The 14,121-nt window shown below is 45.6% G+C and overlaps 1 protein-coding gene across 4 annotated transcripts in view; it reads left to right on the top strand.

Annotated features, from left to right (window-relative positions):
• SASH1 (SAM and SH3 domain containing 1) overlaps positions 1-14,121 on the top strand; it is a 184,897-nt gene that overhangs the window by 145,477 nt on the left and 25,299 nt on the right. The window contains exons 1-3 of one of the 4 annotated variants that reach the window (XM_082855291.1): positions 1,092-1,143; positions 5,882-6,014; positions 11,162-11,508. In XM_082855291.1, coding sequence (XP_082711417.1) covers positions 1,132-1,143; positions 5,882-6,014; positions 11,162-11,508 — 492 coding nt within the window. In that variant the 5' untranslated portion in view covers positions 1,092-1,131. Of the gene's footprint in view, positions 1-1,091; positions 1,144-5,881; positions 6,015-11,161; positions 11,995-14,121 lie in introns of those variants that run through there. The other 3 variants (XM_082855290.1, XM_082855289.1, XM_082855288.1) reach the window with 3 other exon arrangements.

Here is a 14,121-nt window from a genome sequence, read left to right as displayed (position 1 = left end):
AAAAGAGGGTGAGCTCTGGCCATCTGGGATACCCCAGGATCTCTGCTATGTGATGTCCTACCAAGAGAGGGGCCCTCACATAGCACATAAATAAAGACCCACACAGTGAGAGGCACCTAGGAGTGGGTAGCTTGGACTACACAATGGGAATACATGACTTACCCCACTGAATGAATTTAGCCCTGGAAATACAGACATACAACCTGTGTCACGGAAACTTCACATGGGTTTTCAGTCCTGCCTTTTTAGATGGTGTTCTGTTTAAGTAACAATGTGATGTCGCTCCCTAGACAGCCCTGAGAAAATTAAATGACCATCTAGTGACAGAGTCCCCGTGCTTACATTTTAGAATCCAAGAGAACTCAGCTGCTCTGAAGTGATCATTGAAACAATTTGGTTAAGACAGTTTTAGAAGCATCAGTGAAGGGGACCTACATTTACTCTAGTGGTTAAAATAGAAAAGAAAAAAAAAAAACGAAGCGGGAGAGAGACAGAAAGTGACAGCTTTAGGAGAAAACCACAATCATAAGTTTTAATTCAGGAATTTCAAAAATAGCCCTTGGAAGGTGTCTATTTTCAATTGCAACGACTCCCTTCAGGGGGTGTTGGGAAGACTATCTGCAAAAAAGATCTCTTTTCAGTTCAGTCACTCGTGAGGGTGAGTCCTTGTCCCGGATTTGCTGAGATTCTCGCGTTCTTTTTTTTCTTTCTCTGGAATTCCATAGACAGTAATTAAGGAACTGGAGGCCAGCGGGAGGTCAGGGAGCCTTCGTCAGTGAAAACGGGGATTGTTTGCCACGTACAACACTCCCTTTTTTCCTTGTGGTGAATAGGAGATTTGCTTAGAGCTGATGACTTCTGCCTTTCTTACAAGTTATGCAGTTAGCGAGGAACTGGGGGATCAGGCCACAAGCAGCTAATTGAAACCAGTGTCTTCACTTTCTTCTCCTTCGGATCGTAAGCTGTGCCGGCAGAGCCGCCCGATCATGTAACTTCCAGGGAGTATGTTCGAGGAGTGCCTCGCCATCACTTTGAGATTCCAGAGGTGGCAAGCGGGAGTGAAGACGCGCTCGGAGTGGGGAGGGGGCGGGGGTCCCGGACGAGCTCAGAATCACCCCTGAGGCCTGCTCAATGCCGAAGCCGGTAAGTTCGCTGGACACGCTTCACGTGAAGGGGGAAATGTGCTTTCCGTCGCTTCAAGGAAAAGCTTTTTAATTGTTCCCGGCTATGATGCTTCCGTCTTTCCTATCCAAATTCCGCTAGATTCATCCTTCTTCCCTTGTTTACTTCCCTACCTTATAACCCAGAGCATTCTTTCCTAGCTTGCTCACCCGATACTAAAGCATAGCTTTTGGGGGAGAGGAGTGAATATGATTTTGAGAATAAAGCGGGCATGCGAGGGGTTCGGTGTACGTGGGGCTGGGAGCTTAGTTGCCACTTGGTGGAGGCTTCTCGTGCGGAAGACTTGGTTTCGGGCAGCTTTGCACACGGCTTTTCATAAACCTACGATTGGTTTCCTTCTCTTAACTTGAAGGTTAGCGCCATCGACATCGTGTGAATTTCACAGGCGAATATCTCGCCAATTTCAGAATACTTTTCAGAAGTGCATAAATATAGTGTTCCCGAGCATAGTTCCGGGGCGAGATAAGTTAACTTAGTCGGGACAGCATGCTACGTGTTTGGAGCTGGGGAAGCAGGCTGAGTAACTGTGTTTCTGCAAAAGGCACAGCTGTAATCCTGTGCTCAGCAAGGTCTCCAGCAGTCCCCAAAAGGGTTCTAGTTGCTCCTTGCAAGTTCAGTTTAATCTTTATCACAGCACGTTACTCCTGTGCCTGCGCGACTGTGCCACGCAGCTTTTGGAAAGCATTTGTTCTGGCACATCATGATTTGCAAGAACTGTTTGTTACAAGGTCAGGGGCGAGTGAAGCATCTGTTCCCGACCTGCAGTGACAGGCTTCAGTGGGACGGTAAGGGGATGCTTTTACTTTGCTCCATCCAGCACACACATTTTTGTATCTACAGATGCTATTAATTGTGTTCCCTTTTTTCTGATTATCCTCAATGTAGCTGTGTTATAAAAAGTTCTCCACGCTGGCTCCGTGTCTTTCCCATTAGAACATTGCAGATGTGTCAGGGACGCACATGTTCCAAAAGAAGCCGAGAAGGAGGGAGGCTCCACCCTCCGTCACAAGCCAAAAGGGCCCCATAGGCTCCTCCTCATTCAGCAGCCTGGCAGGCGAATTGTGTACTCTCTCTTTAAAGCAGCTATAGTTTTGTGCCTTGGCTTGGTCAATTTGTTATGGTTTAAAACTGTGGAGCCAGCTGTCTGCAATCTGATGTAATGTTGCCATGGAAACCAGAAATGAAACACTTAAGCATTCACCACAGAATTACTACATATAGCATTAGCCAAAGTAATTAAAAGTTGAGCCATATGGGCTTTCTGGTGGAAAAATATGCAGTAGAGAGGCTGGAAATTAAATGTTTCTATTTACAGTATTGTAAATCCACATCCTTTGGTGGGGTAAATCGGTTGCCTTTTCTACTACAGGTTTGGAGGTGGGGGGTTTTATACAGATGATTGAGTTTTCACCTTCTAATTTAGAAGCTGGTCAAACTAAAGTTTATCTTAGCACTCTGACCTGGGCTAGGACAGGGAGGGGAAGAGATGCCATCTTGTGTTTAAATGTATATAAACATACACTGTTATTTTTTTCACTGTAGTTTATTTAAAACCTGTTTTATAATAACTCTGAGTCTATTTCTTGGAATCAATCATTCATTTTATATACATTGCAGATTTCCCTCATCTTCTACAAAGTTCCCCTAGGTGTGGGGGTTTCCTTTTATATACCCATATCTGTTTCTTAATTTTAAAAAATTCTCACACTCCCATCTCACACATGTATCGGGGGGGGGTGTATTTTCTGAATAAAAAGACAAGTCTTTTCTTCAGCATTTGGGAAGTGGCACATGCTTATTTAAAAGGAGAGACGTGAAATGAGGAATTTAAGCTTTACTCCCTAGTTTAAAAGAAAACTGCATGCCGTTTACGGAGTCTTTATGTTGAAACAGCTGGAGAGAATTTTTTAAAGGCAAATATTTCACAACTCTTTTTCCTCTGGACTCAGAAGGAAGTGAGAAGTCAACACCTCTCTCAATAAAAAGCATCGTTGGGATACACTGTTCAACTACCTCCAGTGACTTCCGGGCTCACTTAAGAGGAGATTTTCTGTTTTTAAAATGCTAATAAGATATATATATATATATATATATATATCTTGAATGACTTTGGTTTTATCCTCCATGTCTCTTCATATGAATTGTGCTGCATCTATCTCATCTAGTGTTCACAAACATGCTAATGCAAAGAAAGTTATTGGTTGCTATGATTTGTCAGTGGCAAACACCTCCAGACTTTTAGTTTTTTTAAAGAAAAAGAAAAATAACACTAACTCAAAGTTCTAAAGAGTTCTTGTTCCTCAAAAATAGATGGAACATGTGAAAGCAATTAAATAAGTACCTGGAATATGTTCTTTTTCGCCCCAGTGAATCTGGGGCAGAGGAAGGTAGGATGGTGGGGCATGGGGTGGGGTAGGGGAGGGCATTGCCTTTAGATCTGCTGTCCTGGTTCAACTGTTTTGATTTTTCCCTGAAAAGCTCCTTCCGGTGGTCTGCTTCCTACAAGTGATTTGTGTCTTCGGTGGACTCAAGATTTTTGTATTACTCCTTTCCGGGTCCCATTTCTCTTTTTACTTCCCCCCAGCCCCCATGCACACCACCACCAGCAACCCCCAGGCTAGGTATGAGTGATCTTCATCCTGTGATGCAGCTTCCTGGAACTTATTTATGGACAACCTGTGCTTCTTCCATTCTCACTTGACTTCAGCATTTTTTAACGTGAGGGTTATAGATGGTCTAGATTTGTAGGTACAGAAGCTTTCTGTAATCAAGTGCTGACTCTTCTATTAGAAGTACTTGACTCTCGAGATACATCAAGAAGGCAGAATGTTTTTCAGTGTTTATGTGTAATTCCATGCACTGTGGTTTTGTTCAGGTGCTGATTACCCAGAATGAGGGCTAACCAAGTTCTCATTCCTCTGGTTGACCACTCTGACCATTCCATCGCAAACCAACAATTCATCCAAGAAAAAGTAAAATTCAAATCAGACAATTGCCATTATGTAGTAGAAGCTGTACTTATTATTTTAATTTGTTACATTTTAAGATTTAGACCAAATGCCTTAAGCCTGATTACCAGCATGCAATGTATCCTCCTTCCCCTGTTATCTGGGCGTCGATTTCTGCTCTTCATTACTGGGTAACCAGCAGTCAACCTTAATTCTGAAATGTGTATGCAATATTTTACCTAGGACCTTTAAAGAAATTGGACATTGACATACTTCACAGAAGGGAAGCCTGAGAAATACCCCTGTCCCGATGACTGGCCATTCATGGGTTGTAATAATTATTCTTTAGCGAGTTAATGGTTTGCTTATAATTTTGCAGTGAGAAAGTGCAATGGCTCCAGTGCTGGGAACTCCAGGGCGAGGACAGAGGCCATGATATGGGTCGTATCTCCCTTACGCAGGGCCAGAGTGCTACAGAAATACTTGTGGACTCACAGCAGGCACTATTTTTTTCTGCCTAAGTAATTAATATAATCCCTACCTCATTTCCTCTTGAACTGTTCTCTGCTAACTCTTGCTTACCTATTTCGTTTCTATAAAATTGGGATTAACGAGAGTATTTCTTGGAGGGGGGAGTTCTCCTTATTAGGCTCGTGTTCGGAGATGTGGTTTGTTTTTGGTTGGAGGCATTTCTCTCCGGACTCTGTCAGTGAACTGGGTTGGAGGAGATGGAGAGAAGGCTGTTGGCAGGATGCGCGGGTGAACTGGAGCCGCTCCGAGCGGCCTGGGCTCTGTGGACGCTGCGCACTTCCGCCGGGCCCTGCGCTCCCGGGGATACCTGCGCGCCAGGCCCGGGCAGCTCATCCACTGAGTTGGAGACTCTGTTTCACATTTTGAACAGATAAAACAGAGGAAGCTGCGTGTTGAATGTTGAAGCTAACTTGGAAACGAGACCCGCATTTTGTTCACAAGGAAAGGATTGTTTTTCGCTTGGGTCACTGCTGCAGAGAGACTTTTTTCCTCTCTCTCTCTCTGTAATGTTTGATACTTGAGGGAAAACAGCTGGACTGAGCATACTTGAATCACTGCAGAACGAAATGGGATGCTGGGGAATATGGACAGGACTGTATGGCTGAAAAGGTCAGCTTTTTCCCTTGTCCCTCGTGGAGGAATGCAGGGCCTGTCCCCATGCTCGCCTTGTGAGCTCTCGGAAGGAGCTGGGAGAGGCCGAAGGAGGGATGGCTGAGATGTGGCAGACGGTCCTCACAGATGGGACCGAAGATGGCTTTCTGCATCTCTTCCGTTTTCCTGCCCTGCTGTTTTTGATTTTCGGGGAGGACTGGAACAAGTCAACAGAATTTGGGTTTGGAGAAGTAGTCGATGACCACGTTAAACAGCGAGTCCTGATGGGCCAGACAGAGAGCCTGGCCCAAACCACAGCAGTGTAACTGGAATTACAGGGCCGGCCTAGGAGAGCATCCTGCCCGAGTTCTCTGAAGGAGACCCGGAATTCATTGAGACAAATGCACCACATGCCGGGCCAGGGCATCGGTGTGTGTTGTGGTGCCTAGGACCTAATTCTCCACCAAGTTAGACCTTAAGATGATGATACGTGTTGCTCCAAGAACCTGTTGGGCAGCTTTGTCGGTGCCCCAAGTTCAGCTGCAGAGCTGCCCAGAGTTCAGACTGGCAGTGAGGCGGAGCTGCACCGGGCAATTATCTGATTAACTTTTCCTTTGTTTCTTTGACAGTCAAGAGAACAGTCGGATGATGAGACGGAAGAGTCGGTGAAGTTTAAGAGGTTACACAAGCTGGTAAACTCCACTCGCAGAGTGAGAAAGAAACTAATCAGGGTGGAAGAAATGAAGAAGCCCAGCCCTGAAGGTAAAAAAGCAAACTCTACCCCGCTTATTCCAAAGTCAATCATTTGGGGTCCGTCTGTCGGTAGAAAATATGAAAGTAGAAAATGGCTTGAGTTCCGGCTGAGGCTGGCGGAGGGAGAATTCGGGTCTGCAGGTGAGCAGGGCAACGCTCAGTTCCTTCTGGGACGAAGGATCCTGGCGTCCAGCATTCCAGGGGCTTAGTTATTTCAGCATTACAAAGAGGGGAAATGGCTAGCGTATGACAATGAAATCTTCTCAAGATGTGGTACGGCTTTCATTTTGACCTTACACCATTTTATATAAACTTTATTTTATATCACCTTCTGAGCATAAGCCTCTGCTCCCAAAAGGATGGTGGTTCTAACCCTGTGAATTTAGTCCAAAGTTAATATACCTCCATCTCAAACATCTAACAGACGAGGCACTTAATGTCCTTTCAGATCTCTGAGGGATGATTTGTTCTTCCTGTAAACAGTCTCAAGTCTCGGTTCCAATGAGGCTTTAAGGACCTCGCATTCTACGTGGGTCCTTAAGAGCTAGATCCCTGGCTAAGCCACTTGTCAGAGGAAGCAATAATATCAAAAGGGGCATGAGCTTGGATTTATTGCAATGAATAGTTAACCTTTGAAGTGCAATTATGACAGTTTGAATCTCAACCGTGTCCATCTTTCTTATTGTTAGTAAAGTGTGTTTGCAGCATCTTGTAAAATTCTTGCAAAAAGTTACAATAAAAGAGTAAGATTTCCTGTTTGGAAAACAATTAGTGAATTGAAGGAAGTACTGGAAAGAATTTTTTTTTTTTAAAGCACATTACTTGTTGAAGTGTCACATCTACATTGCGAGGAAGTTCAAAATTTTAACATGTAGGTTTAAAAAATATCATTATAGAGGCTTTTTTGTTGTACATAAATCAAACCTTGGAAGGAACTGAATTCCCCTTTATTTAAATAGATGAGGGTTTCTTGTTGTTATTACTGCTGTGCTTAAAATTTTTGTTTGATGTAATTATCAGTTTAAATCCCCTGGAGGAATACTGAAGGTGAGGGGGTAACTGTGGGAAAGTGGAGATAAAAAGGGAAAAGAAAAGAGGAGAGAGACAGAGAAACAGAGGGAGAGACAGAGGGAGAGAGACTCTATCTGCTTCACGGCCAGTTTCATAAACTTAGAGCTGTGTTTAGTTCCAGGGTTTCATCTGGGTGTCTTTTGCATGGTAATTCCGGGTGCAATGCTGATTTACATTTGGCTGTTTTAATACCTGCCTGTCTGTCATGATTTCACAGGACAGAATATAGCCTGACTTCCTCTCCCCGTGGCAGCTCTTACTGAAATCACACACAGTGTCGTTTGGTAATATTAAGTAGAACCATATGGAAGAGCCATCATTCAACCTTGGGAGTGTTGCATTTTTAAAACAAACCTCATGCGTGCTTGCCAAAGTTAAATCTCATATATCATGCATAGATTGGTGGGTCTTGTCCATAAATGAGATAAATGGGAGCAGTACCTGGTCCTGGGCCTACCACCCAGGAGCCCCTTCGTATGCGATAGTCATATGTGTTGGGGCAGCCTTTCCACTAGAATAACACTCATAAAAATGCAGAAATGTTCTCATTTGTATATTTATGTCAGAATAAATCAATTCAGCTGTCTCTGAGAGACATAGTTGAAAAAATGGGGAAATATACCCAAAGAGGTAGCTGTAGGGTGAAAAGTAATAACTATACGGACTTTTAGCTCTGAACTTTGATTCATCTTGATAGGAATTAGGTGTCCTAGACAGAAGATGGGTTTAGTGAGTTTGAATCCCCAGTGACACGTCTGGTGTCTGGGGAGCTGGGGCGCTATTGACCAGGCTTGCCATTGGCACCAGGAGAGGCCCCAGGTGTGTGTGCAGCTGAGGTCATCCACTGCAGGCTGCCCCCAGCACCGTGCTAGATGAGAACGCCTCCATCCCTTGCATGGTAGAACGTTCTGCGGTTCCTCAGCAGCAACAGAACTGATGCTGGTACAGAGAGGCCACCCTGGCACCTGCTTTGCAAAGCTGGAGAGATTCATACGCCCAACAACCCCTCCTCCTGCCCCTGGGCCTTCAAAGAGCTGATCCTTTTGACTTCCCTCATGCCTGTGCCAATACTAAGTTGTCTGAATAATAATGAGCATTTGCGGAGAGCCTTCTGTGTGCCAGCCACTTTCCTGAACACTTTAGATTTTATGTTCCTGTTAATATGTCATCTTCAGAACAGCCACCAGAGGCAGGCACTGATACTACCCTCATTTCACAAATAAAGAAACTCCGGCAGACACAAAGAGGGGAAGTAATTTACTCATGGTCACCGAGCCAGCTGGCCGGAGACCCGGAGTTAACGTCTGAGCAGCCTGACTCCTCTACCTCCTGGGTCTGTACTCTGCTCCCACCCCATCTCTCACCCCCCCAGCTCTGGAGTCTTGGAAAAGCCAGGAGAGTTACAATCCATCACCCAGTCTTACCCTTGTAACTTGAGTTGCAAGTCCTTATCTGGGGCGTGCATGGCCTTAGACAATATGAACTTGTAGGCCAGGGCAGCGCCCTTCATCCAGCCATTTCTGTGTCTTCTACCCAAAGCTGATACCCACCCACTCTCTTCCCTCATTTCTCCGGTTCATCTGTAACCTGCTAATGAATCATTAGCTTTTGTACAGTGCTTTTCGGCTTATGAAGTACCTTCACATATCTCTTTTCATTTAATTTTATCCTCTCAATAACCTTATAATAGATACTAATAAAATAGGTAGACAGTGGGAATTCCCTGACTGTCCAGTTTGAGTTCAATACCTGGTCGGGGAACTAAGATCCCACAAGCCTCATGGCACGGCCGAAAAAATAAATAAGATAAAATAAAATAAAATAGGTAGGCATTATTCCAGGTGAGGAAACAGACTCGGAGAGATGAAATAATTGCCCACACTCGTGGAGGTGGTGAGTAGCAGAGCCAGGGCTGGAATCTAGGGCATAAATCTGTGTCCTTGGCATTCAGCCATCCTGTCTCCTGACTCCTGATTGTCGTACTTTTGACTTGATGCTTGTACTTTCAAGTCAGAGGTGAATGGGAGAAGTAATGCTCTAAACCCAAGGAATCCAGTCTGGGCTGGGATTTCAGGCTTTGGGCCAGGCACGGGCAGAAGAACCTCATGTACCACGTGAGGACTGCCCTCAGCACAGGCTGAGGTGGCCTCTTTGGAAGCATTTGCCATGTTTCCCTCCAAACTCTTTACCAGATGCCGACGTGCCAGAACCAGGAAGTAGAGCTACATACATCACAGGCATGTGTGAACCAGCTGGTCCCAAACTCAAATGTGACACCGAAGTATTGGAATCTCTGATGACAACACCAAATATAGAATCCAGAAAATTTCCAGACCACTGCTGAGTGACAGGTCCTTAACTTCCCCAAGGCCCCTTAAGACTGTGCGTAAATGAGGGCCTTTGCACACCTCTCTGGACACCTGGGCTAAATATGAAGTCATGATCTGTGATTGGACTACTTTTAGAGAAAAGTCCTCTGTTGGGCTGCCCCTGCCACCAGGCTATGCCTCTCAGCCCCATCACTTCATCCCTGGAAGTGGAGGGTAGACTGTATCCGGAAGAGGTTGCCATTTTTACTTCCAGTAACGTAAGGACCCTTGGTCTTCAGTCCATATTAGGTGTCCCGAGGAAGGAGCGGGAGACATTCACGACGTGTGCACACTGCTTCTGCTCCGGCCAGTATTCGTCAGAACCACAGACCCTGCTTTTAAACTCCCTTGAAAGATCCGGGAATAATTCTTGAGTGAATATATTTGTGCTGCAGATGATGGAGAACTTTGGACCAGATATAATTTTGAATCTCCCTCCCCACCACCATCTCCTTGACATCAAAGTCAACCTTGGGTTGTATTTAATAGCAGCAGTCCTTTTTATATTTGTAACTGTAATTCCCATCTTTTGGAAAACTAAGAAACTTCTGGAATTTTAAAGGCCTGCTACCAGTCGCTCATCTTTTGCTCCTCTGGAGCGAGCCACCCTCTCCCTTCATCTTTGACATTTAACCACACACTGGGACCCTCATCCCAGGTGGTGTATTTAGTGCCATCCGTCTGTTCCAAGGAACTTGGTGCTTTTTCCCCTTCACAATTCAGCTGGCACAAAGCTGCAGTGCTCAGAAGTTTCCTTATAATTAAAGGGACACAGCCAGTTAGAATCACTACACCCAGAGTTTGACCTACTTTTTTTCTCACAGATGTTCACATAACACATGCAGAAAAGAACTCAGTTTTCCTGCCAGCAAGTCCAAACCTTTCCACTGGTCTCTGGAAGTCTTGGCTGGACACCTGCCTCCAGTGATGGCTTGAAGAGCTGGAATCCTTGAGAAGAAATGGAACACTCCATGGGGCTGCTTGCGTGTCCAGGCCCTTAAATGCCCTTGCTGCTTTGTAGCAGGGCCTGCGTTGATGGGAATGTCTGTCTTGGTCACCCAGCTCCGCAACTTTTTGTGTTTGGCTTATCAAGTGGGGACCGTTTGTCAGTTGCATTTGCAATCTACAACCCTTTATGGTGTTTCCTCACCCAGACTTCCCCCTTGGTGACTTAATTACTTAAATGGCATATGTATCAATAAAAAAAAATTACTGTCAGCCACATGGCATTCATCACACTCTGACTATAGAAAGCCAACCAGACTCAACAGGAGAGCCTTTCAGAAGGGAGAACGATTGATTGCTAGCTTCTGAGGATTGCACTTGCAAACTGGGAAGGATAATTATCGTTAAATGCTAAGGAATATTGTGTTATGGATGGGCTTCGAGTGTCCAAATGGCATTTTTAATAGGTCTGTTAAGGTGTTTGGTCTACAAAGATATTAAGAGGAGGAGGAGAAATCGCATCTGAAACCTTTTAACATTAAGCCTGTGTGAAACCATTATTTGCTCAGTTTCTTTTCTCTTTTATGTGCATTTATTTAAGCAGGAGCTGGGTTTCTGGAGGGTAAGTGATTGTGGGGAGGGGCATCACTGCGGTCGCCGCATGGTTTAGCTTATTTTTTGCAGGGTTGGGGGTCTAAAGGCACATCTGTGAGAGGACGCAAAGGTTTGTTGACAGGAACCCGTGACTGTGTCTGTGTTGATTCCCTCCAGGCGGGGAGGAACAGGTGTTTGAGAGTTCCCCGGTCCCGGATGAAAGGTCTGCCCTGTACTCTGGAGTGCACAAGAAGCCATTTTTCTTCGATGCCTCTCCTGAGAAACCTCCAGAAGATGATTCAGACTCTCTCACCACTTCTCCATCATCCAGCAGCCTGGACACCTGGGGTGCCGGCCGGAAGCTGGTCAAAACCTTCAGCAAAGGAGAGAGCCGGGGCCTGATCAAGCCCCCCAAGAAGATGGGGACGTTCTTCTCCTACCCGGAAGACGACAAGGCCCAGAAGGTGTCCCGCTCCCTCACCGAGGGGGAGATGAAGAAGGGTCTCGGGTCCCTGAGCCACGGGGTAAGTACCGATGGTGTTTGCTTCTACGACAGCCACCGTCGCCGGCACCACCTCCTAGTGTCCCTAGAGGAGGTTCAGAGCGTCCGGAAGCAGATCCGCTTGAAGAAAACGGATACTAATTATTCCTGTTCTAGAGCTTTCCTCTGCCAGCGTCCCTCTAGAAAAGGCATCAACAGCACCACCTGCGACCTGCAGCTGCTCCGGCAGAAACCCAAAGGGGGCGGGGTCAGTGGCGGCCCCGGCAGGAGGGTGCGCGGGCGCCCCTCCGTCAGCGAGTTCAATGTCACGTACGTGGTGGAGCGCAGCCTGTACAGCCACCTGAACCTGACCCAGCTAGTGCGTCCTGCCTCAGACAGGACCCTGAGCAAGGCCGAGAAGCAGGACCTGAGACGGTGCTTGCTGGAGGAGGAGGAGACCAGGAGGAAGTGGGCCGCCACGGTGGACCGCTGTACCAAAAGGGTTCTCTTGAGAATCCGCCAGAAGTCCGTGAGTCACAAAGACGGTCATGGGGACGGCCTTGTCATTTCTGTGATGTGCAGTCAAGCATTATGGCCTTTCTTGCGTGCAGGCTGGCGTCCTCCCAGCTCTTCTCATGCTCTGTCCCTCCATCACCTCCATTCCTACCCCCACGTTCCTTGAGGAATGGCTTCTCCCTCTTTCCCATTTGTCCTCTTGCCAGTTGAAGCTGTTTGAGTTTTAATTTAAAACTAAACATTGAAGCTGATCCAGAGAAGGGCTCTCAGGGTACAGGGGTGGGGTCTGGCCTCCTTCTAGAAGTGGCTGTCTTGAGTCGCAGCCATCATGTCACTTGGCCTCAAGGAAGCTGATTCAAAACAGAAGGAAGTTTTGCCCTTAAAAGAGATGTTTCTTCTCTCAGTGAGTTAAAACCGTAGGAACTAGCTCACGGTAGATTGCCACCATCATCATCGCCAATTTGGTGATTCGAAAAAACACTGTAAGGTACTTTCTTTTATTACTAGGGGCAGACGGAAAGTTCTCAAATCTAAAAGGAAAGAAAAATTAGAGTTCTTTTGTTTTACTTAACTGTATTTGATGTGCTTATCTTTTTAAACAAAAGGATCAACGTTTGGAAATGTCCTCCACTGCCCCATAGATTATTCTGTACATAGCAAGGAATAAAGTACTTACTTTCAAATAATGAAATGGTCTTCAATTTTATTACTGAATTATTAGAGACCTAGTAAAACTTATTTTCAGGGCAAGACTTATATTGAACTGGAGAACATAGGGATTTCCCCCCTGAAATTCCCACCCAACTTTTAGTTTGCACAAGAGCCCATATAAAATGGCACAGGGTGTGGAGGAACTGTGCACTTCCTGGCCCCTGGCGCCCTGCTTAATACACTTGGGTCTGCTGGCCTGTCCCCTTTTATAGGTCTGAAGGAGTAGACTGTACTGCCACCTCCCATGATGGCTTCTCCCAGAGTTCCTTCACATTTGTAACATGTTCTTGCCCAGACGGTTGCTGTAATTTAAATTCATTCAATCAAGTTCTGCTTTTGGGGTCAATGCCCTCCTTAAAGGATGCTGAGGTCCGTACCAGCCCTTAGGTTTTCCAAATATTCCCGTGTGTTGACTTTCTTGCTCGATCTCCACTTTTTTCACATTCTTATAAATCTTGCAGCACTTTTAATATTATCAGTTAACAGCTTTTTCTCTGGCTCTTTGTCATGGCAACAGCCTCGGTTGGTTTTGTTTTTGTTGTAGAATAACAGTTCTTTGTTATTATTTCTTGTTGTCACTCCTTCAGTTCTGACCCACAGATCTTTTGGGAAATGCTTGTGGCTACAAGTCTTGGTATAATTTGTTTTTTACCTTCCGAGGTGTTCTGCCTGGTTCATCTGCCTCTGTACCTTTGGACATGACCTTGGTAGAACAGATCCACCTCTTCTGTGTAAATTGATGACTCAGCCCCATGGGTTTAAATCATGCAATACTGAGAATTTTTCCGATTGAGTGCCTTGAGTTGCTCATGTATCCCTTATATTATTTATTGCCAGGTTAATGATATAACTGCATCAGGACCTTCTCTCTAGAAGTTATATTTCTAAGATTTGTGCCATTGTGGGCCCTTGTGTGCACATTGTGAGCCAGTGATTAATTCTTCATTGACGTTTGAGTATGGACATTTGGACAAGCTTGTTTTCACGTACCAATTCCACCCCCTGTATAAGTGGCACTCTGTAGCCTCTATCCCCAGTACCAGCCTGAGGCTGGGTATTTTTAAAGTACTGTGAATTTGAGGCAGTACTGGACAGTTTTAATACTTGCTGAAATACGTGTTCAGTGCTAAATCAGAAATTTGTACATACCGTTTCTTGTAAGTATAATTGTACAATCAAGAAAACAAAATTTGGGCTTCCCTGGTGGCGCAGTGGTTGAGAGCCTGCCTGCCGATGCAGGGGACACGGGTTCGTGCCCCGGTCCGGGAAGATCCCACATGGCCGCCGAGCGGCTGGGCCCATGAGTCATGGCCGCTGAGCCTGCGCGTCCGGAGCCTGTGCTCCGCAATGGGAGAGGCCACAACAGTGAGAGGCCCGTGTACCGCAAAAAAAAAAAAAAAAAAGAAAACAAAATTTAATTTTCTAGTTA

Source organism: Leucopleurus acutus (assembly GCF_964270905.1).
Source record: "Leucopleurus acutus genome assembly, chromosome: 15".
In the NCBI taxonomy this organism is placed as follows: Eukaryota; Metazoa; Chordata; class Mammalia; order Artiodactyla; family Delphinidae; genus Leucopleurus; species Leucopleurus acutus.
The sequence above is the reverse complement of the archived record's forward strand: the minus strand, read 5'-3'. Positions and strand labels throughout refer to the sequence as shown.